Source organism: Battus philenor, unplaced genomic scaffold (genome assembly GCF_028537555.1).
Source record: "Battus philenor isolate CCGP_79_NKW_IND1 unplaced genomic scaffold, ilBatPhil1.0.hap1 SCAF_14, whole genome shotgun sequence".
Classification (NCBI taxonomy): domain Eukaryota; kingdom Metazoa; phylum Arthropoda; class Insecta; order Lepidoptera; family Papilionidae; genus Battus; species Battus philenor.
The window spans coordinates 15,040,962-15,059,640 of NW_027181676.1; the positions used below are offsets into that span (position 1 = coordinate 15,040,962).

At 36.6% G+C, this 18,679-nt stretch overlaps 4 protein-coding genes across 4 annotated transcripts; 3 read left to right on the top strand and 1 right to left on the bottom strand.

Moving 5' to 3' along the window:
* The first annotated feature begins 278 nt into the window (after positions 1–278).
* On the top strand, positions 279–4,988 carry LOC137933731 (uncharacterized). The gene is made up of 4 exons (XM_068777759.1): positions 279–792; positions 1,867–2,768; positions 3,023–3,158; positions 3,670–4,988. The coding sequence occupies exons 1-4, from the start codon at positions 321–323 to the stop codon at positions 3,954–3,956; spliced, it is 1,797 nt and encodes a 598-aa protein (XP_068633860.1). The 5' UTR covers positions 279–320; the 3' UTR covers positions 3,957–4,988.
* Positions 4,457–9,562, bottom strand: LOC137933730 (SCY1-like protein 2). Its single transcript, XM_068777758.1, has 6 exons — positions 9,379–9,562; positions 8,476–9,311; positions 7,310–7,982; positions 6,973–7,192; positions 6,264–6,464; positions 4,457–5,919 (listed from the first exon to the last, which is right to left on the bottom strand). Exons 1-6 carry the CDS (start codon positions 9,503–9,505, stop codon positions 5,403–5,405), a joined length of 2,574 nt encoding a protein of 857 aa, XP_068633859.1. The 5' UTR covers positions 9,506–9,562; the 3' UTR covers positions 4,457–5,402.
* Positions 9,563–9,957: 395 nt separating this feature from the next.
* On the top strand, positions 9,958–10,765 carry amrt (amaretto). Its single transcript, XM_068761154.1, has one exon. The coding sequence runs from the start codon at positions 10,045–10,047 to the stop codon at positions 10,594–10,596; it is 552 nt and encodes a 183-aa protein (XP_068617255.1). The 5' UTR covers positions 9,958–10,044; the 3' UTR covers positions 10,597–10,765.
* Positions 10,766–13,010: 2,245 nt separating this feature from the next.
* Slu7 (Pre-mRNA-splicing factor Slu7) lies at positions 13,011–18,585 on the top strand. The gene is made up of 12 exons (XM_068777781.1): positions 13,011–13,295; positions 13,751–13,905; positions 14,156–14,248; positions 14,581–14,770; positions 15,133–15,215; positions 15,426–15,571; positions 15,921–16,104; positions 16,644–16,789; positions 17,358–17,463; positions 17,925–18,012; positions 18,105–18,286; positions 18,391–18,585. Exons 1-12 carry the CDS (start codon positions 13,127–13,129, stop codon positions 18,562–18,564), a joined length of 1,716 nt encoding a protein of 571 aa, XP_068633882.1. The 5' UTR covers positions 13,011–13,126; the 3' UTR covers positions 18,565–18,585.
* The last annotated feature ends 94 nt before the right edge of the window (positions 18,586–18,679 follow it).

Here is an 18,679-nt window from a genome sequence, read left to right on the forward strand (position 1 = left end):
CTATTAGAGAAGGGACATCATCACTTGATATCATAATACTCTTGCAACGTTCAGAAATTTAATTCCTTATGGGTAGTCAGGAACAGAAAAATATTAATCTTATAATATAATTAAATTTTCATAAATTTAAAATGTTATATTATATATACAAATATTTTATAGCAAAGGTCAAAAAAATAATAAGGCGGCAATTTCAACACTGTAAGAAGTTGATTACACGAGGCGATAGTGATAAGATAAAACTTTGTTGCTAATAGATAACACATTCTACACCCATTTAGACATGAGTTTATCATCTTTATTGTATATTTTGTGAAAAAATGGAACCCCAAACTAATGCAAATATCAATAGAACGGAGAGGGGAGAACGGACAGAAGACCTCCATTTGGACAGAATTGTGGCATCTCAACCTGAAATTGGCCCAACGCCTCCAGATGGAGGATATGGCTGGTTGATTGTTTTTTCAGCGGCAATCTACCACATAACAGTGCCATCAGTGTTGACTTTATATGGCCTGATAATTTTGAAAGCAATAAGAGAAGAGGACCATGACGAAGGAGAAATAGTTAAACTATGGGATGTGGACATAGCTTTAGTACCAGTGATTATGGTGATTATACGGCTCCTCTTAGAGTCCTGGTGTAAAGCAATGGTAAAGATTTTCAATATGCCCAGATTCATTGCACTTTCTGGACTTTGTTTGAGCGTCGCGGGCGTTCTGCTTTCCAGTTATTCTACGAATGCGTACAGCAATGATCACATTGTAAATACATTCGCTGGAATATTTGCAGGTAATTTCGCTGTATAATTTTCCTACATTCATTTTAAAAGCTACATATATATATGTTCAGCAACTTTGATTGTGTTTTGTTGATGCATTTTTATGAAATCAAAAATAGCGTCACATTTTATTTACTTAACTGTATTTCGGATAGTGCCATGTACTATTTTTACAAGACCACTTCTATATACATTCAATATAAAATAAGTAATAATTAGAAAGTATATAAATTAAAACTGGGTACAATAACAGCGCAATACATACGGAAAAAGTAAGAACTATTTTGTGATAACTTCTATTTTAAAGACACCAAGTAAAATGAGTCACCTATGATAAATTTAACAATATTTCAAGATGTTTGTTTTAACTGGTAGACAAAGGCGTGTTATTGTATAGCTGTCGATATTGGTATAGAGACATTATTTGTTTAGTTGGTACTTAACCACTGCTTGGAGAGATATTATCTTCGACCTGTGCTCGCTAACCACTGGGCTGCAAAAGCTTTCAAGACTATTATTTTAAGAAAACTGGTTTCTTTATGAATTTCATATCGGTTCATTATTTCCAGACGTTTTATTAATATTTATGTTAGAAAATGCTTAAAAGTTTACACACTAATCAATTTGAATAAAAACTGAAATATGAACAAACTTTTTATTTTTACTTTCGTTTTTATATATGATAATCTTATAACCGCAATATTCCCTCATTGAATGCTAAAAAGTATATATATTTGACCATCTTTCCAATAAACGCGCAACGACACTCGAGTGAATGTAGTACAGTCGTTCGTAGCGTCACTACGGTATTCTGATTTCAAGAGCGCCATAAAACTATGCAGTAAATTTTCTTGAGTAATCGCGGCCTGCAGACCGATCGTGACAGTTACCACTGGATAATTATCTTGCCTAGTTTCTGGATATGAACGCATCGATATAAATTATAAAAATGCTTTCATACTTATAAACGTCACCATTTACTAAATAAGTACGTTAAAATGTTTGTAAAGAAGGTTAAAATACTACAAACATGGTAGGCATTGAAACAGAAGTTAGACAGTTCAACACGGGATGCTTGTTTGTAGGTATCGGCAGTGCCTTGACCGGACAACAGACGGATGTTATCATCACGCACTACTTCCGGGAGAAGCTGACGATGGCGCAGCGCATAGTGCGCATGGCGCCCTCCGTGGGCAATTGCCTGGTGCCCGTGCTGGTGGGATACCTGTGTACCGTGTACACTGGTGACGTCGTCGTCATGATCTATGGAGCCATCATGATGCAAAACTGTCTGTTCCTCGCGGCGTACACGCGACCGATCTACATTGAAAAGGTGATTAGGACCACTTACAACATGCTGCGCGACGCCGTAGAAGACGACGACGAAGTCATATTTTCGAATCAGCGGCAGAACGAAAGCCAACCGCCGACGCAAAGTCAGCCGCGGACCGCAGCGGCGGGCAGCGCCAACGAAGCTCAGGACGACGATAACGCGGACGTGGTCGTTTTTAATTCAAGAAAAAACGCCAAAGAAATCCTTGACCCCTCCGTCGAGCTTCGAGAAAATGGAACCGCGCCGGAACGCCGGTTTTCTTCCGATTTCAGCACAATGTTCGCTGACAACGTCACTGGCAATCGGTTTTCTTCAGACTTTGGATCTTTAGACGTCAACACTTACACCCGGATCAGCGGATACCGGGAGCTAGCGAGCATAGACCGGGAAGCGCATCCGCAGCCGCTCTACCGCGAGACCACGGTCGAAGCGCCGCAGGGTAACCTCGTATTCGCAGCGGAAGTGACGCCGGGCACTGCGCGGCGGACGGCGTCTCTCAAGAAGAACTTCATCACCGTCGTGAATATGCTGCAGGACCTCAACTTCTATCTGTACACGCTGCTGCACCTCTGCACAACGTACTCGGTGCTCGTGCTCGGAGTCGTGTTCCCCCCTCTTATCTGGGAACAGAACCCTTCGATGAACATCTGGTCGGTAAGTTTTCCGTTATTTCTACCAGTTTATGATGACTCAATATTTATTTTTTGTTATCAATATTCATTGTCTATTTCTATGACAATGGAAAAACTTATTAACACGAACACCATTCGATGACATCATAGGTGCAAGTTTGTGTTTTATTACGAAAAGTTGTGACTACAATTGTTATGCAACCAATAAGTATGAATATGACTGTTAACGTATTAAGTTGAGACAACAATTTATACATTTCGTTTTAACTTGGGCAGGTGTCAACTCTGATAGCGGTCGGTCACGGCGCAGCCCTGTGCTTCATCATGCTGTGTGTGGTGCTGCCAAAATCAATCAACCAGAGGGCGCGGTTGTGCGCCGCTTTCTGCTCCTGTGGCGCCGTCGGATTTTATGGTTAGCTACATATTATAAACAATTTGATATCATATATATTTATAGGCTGATATTCTCCCGTAAGTTAAGGCAGTCGGAAGTTCTAATTGGAAGTCTACGGGGGAGGCTTATGTGGGACAGTGGACGTCCTTCGACTGAAATGATAATATCTCTCCAGTATGATAAAAATGTAACTGCCACTTGAACCATCATATTTTATCAGCCGTTTGCATGCCCGCAAGTCTCGACCGAAGCAAAAATAAAAACGTTTTGTGGACAGACGACAGACTGTAAGCAATGGCTGAAGCGCATCAGGACTTTGATTTCCGCGCCGCGCGACTATGAATACTTTCCGTGATATTATTCCCGCAGGTATATAGAAAACTATCTAGTAATAGCTTCGACTAAACAAACATTGCGTAATGGCGTCCCACACAGTCATGCGGTCTACTTTACATAAGGCCCTCTCCTAAAGATTTTGCCTTCGCGAGAGCTCAGTTAAACCCACTATGAAGGTATTTTTATGCTTCAGGAATAACGTTAACGGGTAATAGAAGTTTCCTGGTGGTGTGGTGCATGTTCGCTAGCTTCTCAACGGCGGCGTCCAGCATCCTGCAGCAGCCGCTCTACAGCGCCCTCAACGAGTTTGACAGCACGGCTACCGCCACCGCCGCCAATGTGTTCGTGAGCCTGGCCATCATGGTGTGGGCGCTGGTGTATAACTACGAGTACAGGGCCTGTTTCTTCACGGCCAGCCTTCTGCAGATCATCGCAGCGTGCGCTTTTCTCGCTTCATCTTTCCGAAGACGAAGGCAGTAGAACAGGGTTCCGTTATTGTTATTTAAGTACTATTTTAAGCGACTTAATTATTAATAAACTTAAGTAATGAAAATATTGTCTGTAGCTTCTGTACACGAGTGTGAAAACGTAATGTGTGTTTACAAAAACGTTACTGATTTTCCCAAAAACAGATTTGTGCTCAAGGCGCGACTTGATCAAGTTAGGAAAATTCTTACACCTATTTTTCTCAGGTCTTTAGCATTTCATTCGAACAAGTTTTAAACTGAACTTGAATAAGTTGTGGCACGCGACTATATGTAGTGGAGTATGTATCTGGCCGAAATATAACTAAGGAGACCAAGAATTGGAAGTCGTTAAAAAGCGGGTAGAATTATGATCAGAGTTTGCAAAACCTAGTTTACGCCACGCCTCAGCAGTGTAATGTGAAGGACCCCGACCATTACTCCACAAATTCAGACAAGATAAATTGAATAAAACAAGTATTTGATTTCGTATTAGAATATATAAGAGATCATATATTAAATTAATATGTATAATTTATTATATTGCTCTACATAAGTTCATGACTAATTATTGGATATTTATTATTACAATTTACCTATACTAAAATGATAAGTTTATTCTCAACTTATATGTAAATAAATTAAACCTATATTTAGATCCAGCCCAAAATTACATTTACGGCCAAAAATCTCACCGATTAAAATAAATACAAATCATTACCAACATCACAATATTTCAGTCAGTCCATTTTCTATGGTCATGACCAGTCTGATCAGATTAGATAAAGCGATCAATACATAACTCATGACAATAAAAGACATAATAATCATTACAACTGTCTAAATTATATTGAATTTTAAAAAATAAATAAGAGTAAGCTTTATTTTAAATGTGAATGTTCAATGGAAAAAATAAAAGTGCAAATAATAAACTAATTTTTAAACCTTTACAACCGAATTATGGTCATGACTTTTTAAGAAGCAAATTTAATTAATGTATAATAATATAGTCTGTAAATTAATTTTCGACGTCTGTTACCCAACAATCATTTAGTATTTTACAAATAAATTAAGTTTTATAACTAACTCGCATGTTATTATCATGCTAATAATTCGAAAAATTGTTGTCAATATGTTAGTGTATACATAAGTTAAATTTTCTCTGGAATGTAACACAAAGTCAATTGTTTTTAATAATTAGTCTTCGAGAGAATTTGTTGAACTTAACTAAATTATAATACATGATTATTCTTTTGCCTGCATTGCTAGTTGAGCGAACTCATCACTCATTATTCCAATTAAAGCACACTACAATATTACATGTGGGTACAGAAGAACAACGTAGATACTTGCTAAGGAGTGACATGAGACATAGCTTAATTCAAACACACTGTGCACTGCAGTCAACAGCAGCTGGACCACAGTAGGAGCCAAGCGGAAACCGCAGTCAATCATCAGTTGTCTAACTCAACAAGTCCACCATTTCACTGCTCTCCTCTTTTTTAATACTGTTGTTATTATTTTGGTTCTGGGTGGGAAGAAGAGATTCAAATGCAGACCAGTCTTGCTTCATGATTGTCTGTTTGTTCTGGTTGTTTGCCCACTTATTATTAAAGTTGGCATTTGTGGGGGTGGGGGTGGGCGTGGGCGCGGTCCACCCCGTGGCCGCAGGCAAAGCCAACTGATTGTCGAACCCTGAAGCATGATGGCTGTATGCCGGATTCATGGATGTGGAAGTTGGCATGAAATTTGATGAGCTGTAATTGGGGCTAGACAGGGACATTCCAAATGTATTTTGGGTAGCATTATGAGAGTTTGTCATTAGTGGAAATGGTTTTTGCGATAGTTGACTAAGATTAGATTGTAAGAGTGAGCTGGTGAGGTCGACTGGTTTTGTAGGCAGCGCCTGGGGAGCTGGTATTGCTGTAGGTGGAGGGTGGCGCGTGTACTTCCGGACGGTATCTTGTTGTTGCGCTAACCTGAAAAATAATTTGATATATACAACCTTTTTGTTATATGAAAGTAACATCGCTGCTAACAAAGAGTGAAATTATTTCAAGATTTCTTACATAAGGATTGGAAAAATAGGTTATATATAGCTCACAAGAGTAGCATATACTAATATATGCTGATACAACTATGCATGTATTCTGCAAGAACACAGTACATGGATTGTTTGGTCCTACCATGACAGTATTCTGTATAATTTTTAATACAATACAATTTGAAAAAATTCTCTAATAAATATTTTATAACCACAAATCTAACTCTCCATGCAGTGCGGTCCTATAACTATTAAATATATGTCTCTTGTATTATTCACCGTTGTTTTTCTTCAATGCTGAGAGACCCTGAGCTATTTGACACGCTAGGCAGCACTGGCGCCGTTTTCTGTTCTGGATTGCTGTTAGTGAATGCGTAGGGGTCAAGCCCTAACCCAGAGAACATCTTGTCAATGTCTGTCTGGGGTGCCGGAGCAGGGACTAGATTTTCTGCTGTCGAGGTTAATGCTTGCTCCATCACTCTGTAAAAACAAATGCAGAAATTTTATCAAAATGTGAAGGATTTTTAAGTAACAATACATATTGGTAATAAATAAGGATATTAAAGTGATTAAAAAAATTACTCTTTTAATGAAACTATTGTAGCTATATATTAAATGATAACATGCCAATATAGAGTCTCCAATTTAACTGTAGTTACATTTAAATTGGACACTTTAGGACAGCATTTCCCAATATGGGGCTCATACCCCACAGAGGGCGATTTGATTGATAAGGGGGGTAATTTAAAAGTGATCTTGACATGAGTTTAAAGCTTTCACTTTAATAAAAAAAATCCAGTCTTGACACACACCAGTGATCAATATGAAGGATCCAAAAAATTAGCTACTTCTCAATCTCCCTAATAATAAATTAAAGAAACATTAAAAAATATATTGCATGTGGTCTAAATTACCTACCTATAATATACCTATTACTACCTTTACATATGCTTGTGAAGTGTTCTAACATGATTTAAATAATACATACTTTGATTCATTCTGTATAGAATTCAATTGTTCCAACTTGGCTCTGTGCTCCAATTCCACCTTGGAAATCATCTGCTTCACTAGGGTTACTAGTGCATTGAACTGGTTCAGGGTGAGCCCGTTCTCCACACAAAGTGGTATAAGGAAAGGCAGCACCTTTGTAGCCATCACTTCTTTTGTTATTCCCAGCTTTTTGTGACTCAGTGCAAGTTTATATATTCCTGAAATTAAGGCACTTGAAATTACATTTACAACATTTTAGTCTATGTCATGTGTATATCATAATAGGAACTGTAATTGTAGTCACTTTGTGAAAAAGAGACCAATAGGCACCATACCTAAGATTCCCATCAAAACAGCAGGCTCTCTTGATGGTATCTGTGGCAGAAAAGGTATTATCTCATCCAGCACCAACCATTTGTCCAAATGCTCCAACAGTTTGCCCATGCACAGAAGGCAATTGACACGCACTGAAATATAGTTTGTGCTCATGCACAGTTTTTTAATTCGGGGCAATAATGCATTCTTCATTGCTGGGTAGTCTATGAGTGAAGCAAATGTTGGCAACACGGACAGACAAAGTTCTTGAATCTGTTGAGCGTCAGACTCTAGCGCTCTGTACAGCATAGGCAGTATATCACTTTTCACCTCCTCCCCAGGAGTCAGTTTAAGCAGAAGCTCCATCTTTTGCATGAATATGAGCAGTATTTGTATAGGATCTTGAATCAACATCACTGGCTTCAGTATAGGTAGTATGTACTTTACATATTCTTCTTTACTTGAGTTATCAGCAATCAATAATACATTTGGGAGTACAAATGGTACCATGGGTGGGTTGATAAATTCCTTTGCGAGGCACGGTAATATTCTATAGATGCAGATGCGGTGTGGCATTTTCTGTAACACTTGCGGTAGGCCCTTATAAAACTGTGACTTTTGTAAATTATCCCATTGGAACAATGAATCTAAATAATTTAATGTTTTGACTCCAACATCTTCAAAGTAAGGGATCTGTAAGGTGAAATTAAATAAACACATGAATTCTATTGTTTAACCCAGAAGAATTTAACCTACAAGCATTTGCTTATAAGTTAAATTTTCAAGATATTTATCTGACATTATAATAGTTGTGAAAATTTACAAATTCTTTAGGAATAGAACAGATAATACAAATAAAATACATATATATTGTTATTAATGAACATATTGCAATTTACATAGGACAGCTTGAACAGAGAGCACTGAATATAAGATTCTGGAATAAATATAAATGTTCAGTCATAATACTATTTTATACTATGAATTACTGATTATGAATAGTTTAAAACACCTGTGTTGTTGAAGTTTAGGCAATGAAATTAATTAATAGTTATTCAATACATTTTTTCCATACAGAAAATATACTACATAATGGTACATATATAATATATGCTTTTCGCTGGAACACTACTGGATATGATTTAAAAAATAAACATGTCAAACTTGTTATCAAATTATAACTTACTTTCACAAACTGATGAGGATCTGGCCTTAACTCTGGTGTAGTATTCAACATCAACCTAACATACTCCCTCAGGCCTTCCGTAACACAAAGCAAGCGGGACTGTGGTAAGTTCCTAATCTCGTTAACAAACTTTTTATATTTCATATAATCATTACCTACATTCCCCAATGTTTGGTGTCCTGTGCTGTGTAATGCATAAATCATCATACCAAGGGAGTAAATATCACTTGCAGGTGAATGAGTGGCCGACAAAACATACTCAGGAGCCAAGTAATCCAATGCTGGTTGTGCTAATGGATGCACTGCCTGACAGTACTCTGTGAATGGCCAAAAAGGTGCAACTCCTGGAGAGCTTTGATTAGCAATGCAGAAATCAAAACCAAATATCTTCCAAGCGCCTTGTTGATTCACTACTATTGATTCTGGACATATATTGTGGTGGAGCAACTTGACATCATTGTGTAGAAATGCAAAACCCTCCGCAATTTGCATTAAACCATACTTTATTTCAACTTCATACAATTTATAATTGACTAAGTTACTAGGAACAGGTTGCGGCATATTCTCAGTATTGCCTAAAATATTTGCCAGACTTGCAAATACAGGTTCAGTAGCAAATGCAAGGCTTTCTCTACTTTCTTCCAAGCTATGCTGCACAGTGAGAATTTGTGGGTGGCGCAGCTTCGTGAGTTGCACAATACCACGTCTCAGTATGTCAATCATCATCTCCCGGTCGCCTTTCGACCACCGCTCGAGATGTTTCTTTTCAAAGACAAATATCGAAGCTACTTGTTTTGTTGATTTTTTGTAACCTTTGTATACTTTCCATAACAGACCTAAAAAATAGGATAGCTGTAGTAATGCTTTAATGTCATATTTAGTCATATTGCATTTATTTTTTACCTGGGCCAGCGCTAGCGATAAATTGTGTCGCTTCGAATTCTCTGGTTACAGGATTTCCCGGCAGCACACCGGATAGTTGAGATACAGTATTGCTTACCGATGAATAAAACTTATTAAATACTTCCATATTTTAAGAATATTTTCAGCTTTCAGTGTTAATAAAATTAATATATTACAATCGCAGTCAATATCACAAAAGACTGACATTTGCTGTCATTTATTGTGAGTATGACTATGTGACACCGAAATTATAAAAATGATAGATTGAAAAGATAAAGACCTAATTTTACGTATAATTCAAAACTATTAGTAAAACAGATAAATTAATGGTGATTCATGGACAATATTTGGAAATATAGGTATCAAATATGACTCATAAGAAAAATAAAATTAATCATATAATTAACATTATTAACAAATAGATAAATGATAACAATGATTTTACCTTTAAAGCATTATTAAGATTAGAATAGTATAACAAGTAGTTATACTATTTAAAAAAAAGACTTAAAATTTTCTTTTCCTTTAACAATACAGTTAATGATTAGGAGACATTTGACATTTGTCACATGACTTGTTTTGTTTTTCACCTTCATTCCATTCTAAACAATGAAAAGTGAATTTTAGTTTCAGTTGTAAAAATTATGCCACTTAACCTAGATTAAGATGAAATTCCAATTAAGAGCTGATTGGATTTTCCTGTTAATATTCTTTGTGATTCCTGTCTCAATATCAGAGAGCGACCCATATTCCAAAGAACCGTATCGTCCGTTAGGACCACTTGTGAAATGCAACTTTCTTCCTTTAGAGTTTTTAGACTGCGACGATCCCGTGGACCACAAGGGAAACGAGTCAGCTAAGGCTGCCGTGGGTCACGGCTGTGTGAAATTTGGTGGAGTCAGATACGAAAAAGTGGAGAGAACAAAAGTGCAGTGTAAAGTTTTAGACGGCATTGAGTGCCACGGCACGCGAAGTTTCCTCCGCGACGGTTTCCCTTGTGTCAGATACTCAGGACACTACTTCACAACTACTTTAATATATAGTATATTGCTAGGTTTCCTGGGTATGGACAGATTTTGTCTTGGACAAACAGGCACAGCCGTGGGTAAGCTTCTAACGCTAGGAGGATTAGGAATCTGGTGGATTGTTGATGTTATTCTCCTCATAACAAACAGCCTGCATCCTGAAGATGGTAGCAACTGGAACCCTTATGTTTAAGCAACTAGAAAATAAGTAAATAAAATACTTCTCATAGGACATCTAAAAAGAATTATAATCTTGTATCCAAATATAAGGAAAAATGAAAGACTATCAATGTAATTTTTTCTTGCCAAAAGAAAAACTACTAATTGAGTTCTAAATCACAGTTTCACAAGCAATTTCTCTAATTTACATTGCTTATAGAAATGATTATTCTTAATAAAACTATTTTCAATATAATGTTTTTTTTTATTTATTGTTTTGAACATCCTTATGTTATCCTAATTATTTTAGCCAAGTAAGTAGTCAAGTAAAAGATAGTTAAGCTTGATAACTATATTTTTGGTATGCACATTGCATGCAGTGATTTTTTCCATCTACAGTTATAAACATGATCGTAAAAAAAATTATTGTGTGTTGCAAAGGTTCCCAAAATTATATTGCAAGCTACATGTAGCTAAACACAGTCTTTTATGATGTAAGCCATATTACTCATTTGTCTTTATATGTTAAAAATCATGTGATCTCTATAAATAAATGTATAATGTGTTTATAGGATGGTGCAGTGGCCAATACCAGGAACCAAGAACTTTTTTTCTTCCTCAAGTTTGACTAAGATCACAAACATTAAGTGTGCCCTTTGTGAAATTTAAGTTTTTGGGGCCTTGTAATTATTAATGAGTAGGTATGATAATTAAAAATAAAAAAAAGTAATAAAAATTAACACAATGATAAAAAATGTGTGAGTGTTTTTGTGTGAATGCACAATGCACATGCAACTACAACTCATATGCTGAACAATTTACCATGGTCAGTGAAACCATTCCTAATGGCAAAACATATGGAATAGTGTTGCTGTTAACTTCATACAAGTCGTTATTACATTTAGGATTGTTAACCCCTCTTCACTCTTAAGGTTCTCCTAAAATTTCTATTAACTAGGTTTTAAAGATAATTTAGATATATTTTCTATACAAAAATCCTTTGATAAAAACTGCTAGGACTCTTAATACAAAATATTTAAAATTATCTTGTTTTTACTTTTAGTATCACAAATTAAACAAACTGTAGCTGCTACCTTAGAATTTCATTTCATTTTAGATAAAGAACCTCTCTTTACCCCTAAGGTTCTATCTCTAAAGTAGTGACCCTGAACGTCATCGCTCTCCGACGTATTCTCGAGGTTATGGCCAGCCGAGGTGATAGCCAACTGGCAGAGTAATATAGTATAGTTGACGTACGATAGACAAAACTGACTACGTGGACTAAACGGCATCTCACAGCCGTATTAATGTTTGGAGTTATTGTTGTCAAAACGTCGCGTAATTACAAACGAAGCAAATAGGTAAGACGTAGTCTGTATTAAAACGCTAGTCTCGAAACGGACTGGAAGGTGAAGCATTGTAGACGCCGCCTGTCCTACGTGAGGAACATAGGAACTTAAGTCAAGTGAAGTAGACCGAACGACTGCTAATGATGGAAAACTATAATAAAATGCTTGTTAAACTTTAGAAGTCGAATGTTTTTTTATTTATTTTGAGAAAAAATAATTTGCTCCGCAGAGCGAGGATCGTACTGTTGATAAACAGTGACAATTAATGCTGACTAATTATACAAAATTTTAAAAATATCTTTTTATATTTATATCATCCTAAATTATATAAGTAATATAACTTAAGTATTAACCCAAGCAAACATGATACTGTAGCTGCCACTCTAGAAGTTATATATAATGACACAGTTGTTAACCCGAGTCCCGACCGGAGACACACTTGAGAGTGAATAATCGTTTTGTTTGGCACGCTTCTCGCCATTACGAGTTTCGTATAATATTATTCCAGCGAGTGTATAAATAGTCTAAAATATAATAATTGAAACATTTTAGTAATCTTGTTTGCCAGTAGGTATTTCTAGTTTCACCAGGTTTGTTATTTAGGTAGCATAGAACTAGCTGCCTAGATAAAACCTCTTTATATTAATAAGGCGCACTAACGTAACTTGTAACGGTTCTTGTTCTATTTATTACACTCATTTCGGAGGCCGCTAAACTCTTAGGTCGGTTAGATAGATGCACCATTGGCGAAATAATCGCGAAACTTATTAAAGGGGGTTATAAACTAGCTAAGGTGCATTTTTATTTATTTTGTAAGCTTATACCTCTTTTGAAAATTTAATACCTATACAAATTTCGACTACGCTCTAGGGATCTTAGGCCTAGGCCTCTATATTACACGGTATTAATAGACTGGCGACGTTTACTATTTCTACAATGCTCCAAAATCGACTGTTTTGATTAACTCATCAGTCATAATTAGTAATTTTATGTTCTTCTTCAGTTTCAGTTCTGCAACATTGAATCGGTTTTTAAACTGTCATATATGTCACAATCATTTGACGTAGCAACAAAAATATTTTGTCTGTGAAATGAAGAATGTTGTAAATCGATGTTTCTCTGAATAATTATGCTATGATTAGTGTTTTATTAAGTAAATCTTATAGTTATATATATAGCTTGAAAGATTAATTACAATTAAAAGAACCAAATATAATGACGACAAATGTGCGCGCGTCTGTTTCGCAGATATTGCGAAATAAAGATGAAGGTGGTGAAGATGATGAAGAACCAAAGAAGAAATCTAGAGAAGACTGGAGAAAAGCCAAGGAATTAGAGGAAGCGCGAAAGGCTGGTACCGCACCCGCAGCCGTCGATGAGACCGGTATTGACATTCAACTACATAAGTCTGATCAAAATAACTTACACAGAAAAACTGCGTTGTTAGTTATTAACTACTTTTGGTTTGAAAAAAAAATGCCAGAAGAGGCTAAATTAAATAATGAATATGAAACTGATTTTTGTCACTTTACACACATAGCTGTGGTACCTTAAAATTTAATTGAAACCCAAGATCAGGAGCATACACTGTAGATTTATGCAAATAGATAAAAGTTTTGTCAAGATGAGTGTAGGAAATTTAAGAAGTTGTTATATCTATAATTAAAGTGTTGTTTGTCTGGATGAGGAAGACCACTTCCTACTTGTTCATTTGTATATCTATGGGAACGGCCTATGTACAGTAGTAGATGTCACATGCCTCAAATGATGATTATGTGTTTCACATTTGATATAATTGTCAAGTATTATTTTTATATTACTAACTGTTACTTGTTTCAGGTAAGGACATCAATCCTCATATTCCTCAGTACATTTCCTCTGCTCCTTGGTACTATGGGACTGCGGGTCCCACACTCAAGCATCAACGGCCACAGGCTGACCGGGAAGGACAGTTTACAAAACTTGATACCTACTACAACAAAGGAGTTGACACTGTAAGCAATCTCTTTGAAGTATAAACTGTTCAAATTTGTACACAATTTTTTTAATTCATCATTTAAATCCAAAATTACTCAATATTCATAATAATATTTGGAACTATGGTAATGACTTGATCTCAATGAGCCGGGTTATGTAACCAGAGAGTTTGTGCACATTTTGCATGGAGGTCAAAAGGCCATGACTTACCATAATTACAACACGAGTCAGTGTGAGAGGAATTATATTTTGATTATTTCTTTTCAGACAAAAGTAGCAACAAAGTACAGGAAAGGTGCATGTGAGAATTGTGGAGCAGTGACTCACAAAAAAAAGGATTGCTTAGAGAGGCCAAGAAAGGTAATGAAAGAAATTTAAAATGTTTTTTTTAGTAACATTAAAATTTTATTATGGTGTTAAATAATATATAATGTGAGATGTGACATAGGCAGCTCTCCACCCCAGGTGACAGATGACATTGTTAAGGTTGCGGGAAATCACTGGTTGCAGGTAATGCCAGACCAGTCATCTTGGCAATCTTTCAAGGAGGCCTATGCCTTGCTGTGGGTGTCTATCAACTGATATGATGAGGATGTCAAAACTAACTTAATTAGCTTTAGTTTTAGAAATAATAAATATATGTAGTAATCCTGATTTAAAAAATAAGATGTATGATGTTATTCTATCTACAGGTCGGTGCAAAGTTCACAAGTGCTGCAATAGCTGCGGATGAATTCAGTCAACCAAATCTAAATTTGAGCTATGATGGCAAAAGGGACCGTTGGAATGGCTATGACCCTGAACAGCATAAAGCCATCATTGAGGAGTACCAAAAAGTTGAAGAAGCTAAAAGGGAACTGAGAGCTAAGAAATTGGAACAAGGTATGTTACATATACCATTATCATCACAAATATGAAGTATTAGCATTTTTATATAATCAAACATAATTTATATCTCTATGGCTTTGAACTGGTCATTTTGAACCTTGGTTACTATTTTATCCATTACTGTTGTATACATTCATTCATTCATGTTAGCGGCTTCCGCAATGTTTACCATGTTGTTAGTCCACCTACCGAGGGTCTATCGTTTACCCACTCAAGATCGCCGCTCAAAAATCTTTTGGCCTCATCAACCATCAGCTGTATGAGAGGAAAATCTTTATATTCAGCAAATTATTATATTAGTAAACTATGACAAGTTATGTAATAAATATTATTTTTCATAAAATTGAATCTTTCAGATCCGACAGCCACAGAAGGTGATGACAATGAAGAAGAGGATGAAGACAAGTATGTGGATGAAGTTGATATGCCCGGGACAAAGGTAAGCTTTTGATGATTACAACTACAGTTATTACATGACAATGTATTACATTTAGGGGGATGCAATTTATTTCTTTTTATCCACATTATGAATGAAGTAAAATAAATTCAAGTGCGCCCCAAGGGGCAAAATTGGCACCTGTCTTCTTGATACACTATAAAATATTTGTGACGGTACATTTCACTAATACACTGTTGAATAATTTTGTAGGTGGACTCCAAACAAAGAATCACCGTCAGAAACTTGCGTATCAGAGAGGATACGGCAAAGTACCTCAGGAACTTGGATCCAAATTCAGCTTATTACGACCCCAAGACACGTTCCATGAGGGATAATCCAAATCCAAGTGCGGCTGAGTGAGTAGTCAATATTTATCACATAAAATGAAACTTTGTCCACCATCCTCCAATAAAAAAAACCATTGGGCTCCAACTTGATGAGATTGGTTTTAGCAATCTGGAATCAGAAGAATAAACGTGTTTTAGTTGACAGTCTGAAGTCAAGCTCCAAGTTAATTTTGCTGCTTGGCTATACAGTTGATTGTCTAATATAATGGCTCCAGTTGAGGTGACCCGTAAAGTGCATGTTGATTACTGTAGAGGTTGAGAGTACGCACCTCCAGCGCCGCGACCATCAGCTAACTCAAGTCCAGAAAAGTTGTGCAAACATTATCATTTGTTAATTGTGGTGTTTATTGGTTGTAAGGTCAGAGTACGCGGGCGAGAACTTTGTGCGGTTCACGGGCGATACGCGCGCGCACGGCGCTGCGCAGCTGTTTGCGTGGGAGGCGCACGCGCGCGGCCTCGACGTGCATCTGCTGGCTGAGCCGACCAAGCTGCAGCTGCTGCAGCGCCAGTACGACGAGCGGAAGAGTCAGCTCAAGACGCAGGTACGCGCCCTCTGCACACTGCTGCAAGTTCTCTGTATACCATGAGAAATAATCAAAATCCCTTATGTTTATTATGCTCCATATATGGCAAATTAAAACAAATGATAACCCTAATGCAACTGACAGCTCATTTCTATTGGGCCAATCATCTTTTATGGAATCTCGCAGCTGCCCAATAGGCATTAGCAGATTCCATGGGTATGATTGACTGTTTGGTCCAATTAACGTTAATAAATATTATTTATTCCTGTCTATCGAATTGGTGTAAATCAAGCAGCTATGACAACACAAATTTTATGGAAAATGAAGCAATAACTTCACAGAGCATTAAAGTAAGTAATTTTTAAGGAAAGAGTGTTAGAAATATCGTAAATCTGTTTTTAAATCTCTAATGTAAATAATTAAGTAGTTCTAAAATATTTTCCGTTGTATTAGTGGGAACAAGTTTATTTTCCTTTATATAAAAGGCCTTTTTCCAAAAATGGCTAGATGTAGTTAAATATACAAAATTATAATATTGTGCATTTATCTGGATGAAGGTGAAAGAGTCAGTGCTAGAGAAATACGGAGGCGCGGAGCACCTGCAGATGCCGCCGCGTGAGCTTCTGCTGGCGCAAAGTGAGGTGTTCACGCGCTACAACCGCGACGGCACCCTCGTGCAGGGCCCTGAGAAGCAACTGGCTAAGTGAGACCACTTTTATTTTTATTATCTTAACTGTTCAAACCCCCGTTGGTGGAGAGTTGCTGCAGTATCTCAAACATTATTTTTGTATAGGTAGCTGATGTGTAGTTGATAAGAATGTTTTGGATATCGAGGTTTCAAAACCACACTAATACATTCATTATGAAGGCCTTTGAATAGTTATTCATTCGAAAATTTTAAGTAAAAAGTATTTACCAAGCCATGTTATATGGAAAAAAGACGACACTATGCAAAGACTTATTGTCCAGAGTAAAGCGAATGGCTTTAGATCGACATGTTTATCAGAATCATGATGGGTTAACCTTCACACAAAACTCCTTAACATTTGTTTTGGATACCTAGTCTTGACAAAAATATTTATTCAGAGACGGTACGGAACTGACTGACTTGAAAGTAGAATGGCTTATGTCACATGTCGAGAAGATCCCAGTTTAAAGTATTTTCATTCACATGAGCAGCAGCAATATTATACAATATTTTGAACATCCAGCCTGTCCTGAGACTAATAAGGAATGCACTTCTTTTACTAACAAGCATATTGTATCCTCAGGAGCAAGTACGAGGAAGATGTGCTTATAAACAATCACACCACAGTGTGGGGCTCGTACTGGCGGGACGGCCAGTGGGGGTACAAGTGTTGCCATTCCTTCATAAAGGTAAGCAAAACAGTGAATTAAATCTTGCTCCCACCAGGTATCCACATTATGCCTGTCTGCAAGTTAAAGGCAGTGAATTACTTACATGACAATTACTCTATATATGTTTAATGTCTCGCTAGTGAAACATAAAACCTGTAAGGGACTGGCTTTTTTTTTAAAAAACCCAAATCCACTGAGTTGATATGATTTACTAAAGTATCATGTTATATGAGGGCTACAATTTTCTATTTAAAAACACATTGCTTCACCATGTTGTAAAAAAGTTATCACATAACTTTTCTTTTTAATAAAACAACTGCATGTCGCCTCACATTTTGTTAAAATAGTAATTTCTTTTGCCTTTGCTTGTGAATTTAATATGCAATTAAATAATATGTCCTTGCAACAAACATATTGTTATATAGGTTTGGTATATAGATGATCATGAGGAAAATCTGTAAAAACATATCTATTTCTAGATGTCTTACTGTGTTGGCGAAGCCGGAAAGTCAGTGATGTTAGATGTACCAGAAGAGAAGAAAGAAGTGAAAGAGAAAAAGGAAAAAGGTAAAAAAGTTTGCCCTTATTATATTGCATTGATAAAAAAATATTTACTTCTCCTTCAATTTATTATTAACATTCACCATTCTTTTTATTAGTAAAATCAGACAAATCCTCATCAGACTCCAGCTCTAGTAGCAGTAGTTCATCAGAATCTGATACCGATACAAGATCAAAAACGGAGAGGACGAGCAAGAAAAAGAAAAACAAAAAGAAAGCTAAGAAGAAAAAGAAGAAGGAACAGAAAAAAGAGAAGAAAGCAGAAGATAAGTTGAAAAAGGTACAATTTTTTATTATTTAAACATCCACCATTCCTATCATTGCTACTGCTGGTGATGGGACAGTAAAAATTTGTGAAATACCATTATACTCTACGCCCCGCAGGCTCTGGAGGAGGAGGAGAAGCAGCAGAAACGCGCTGAGCATCTCCTGTCGGTGGATGAGAGGAAGCGGCCCTACAACAGCATGTACGAGGTGAAGGCGCCCACTGATGACCAGATGGAAGCTTACCTCATGAAGCGCAAGAGGGACGAGGACCCGATGGCCCACTTTATGTAAAATATGAAATAAAAATTGACGATCACCATTTTGTTTTTTATTTAAAAAATATCGATTTTTTTATAGAGCACAGAGCTATTTGGTTCTATTAAACTTCACCTTAAAAACTCGCTTG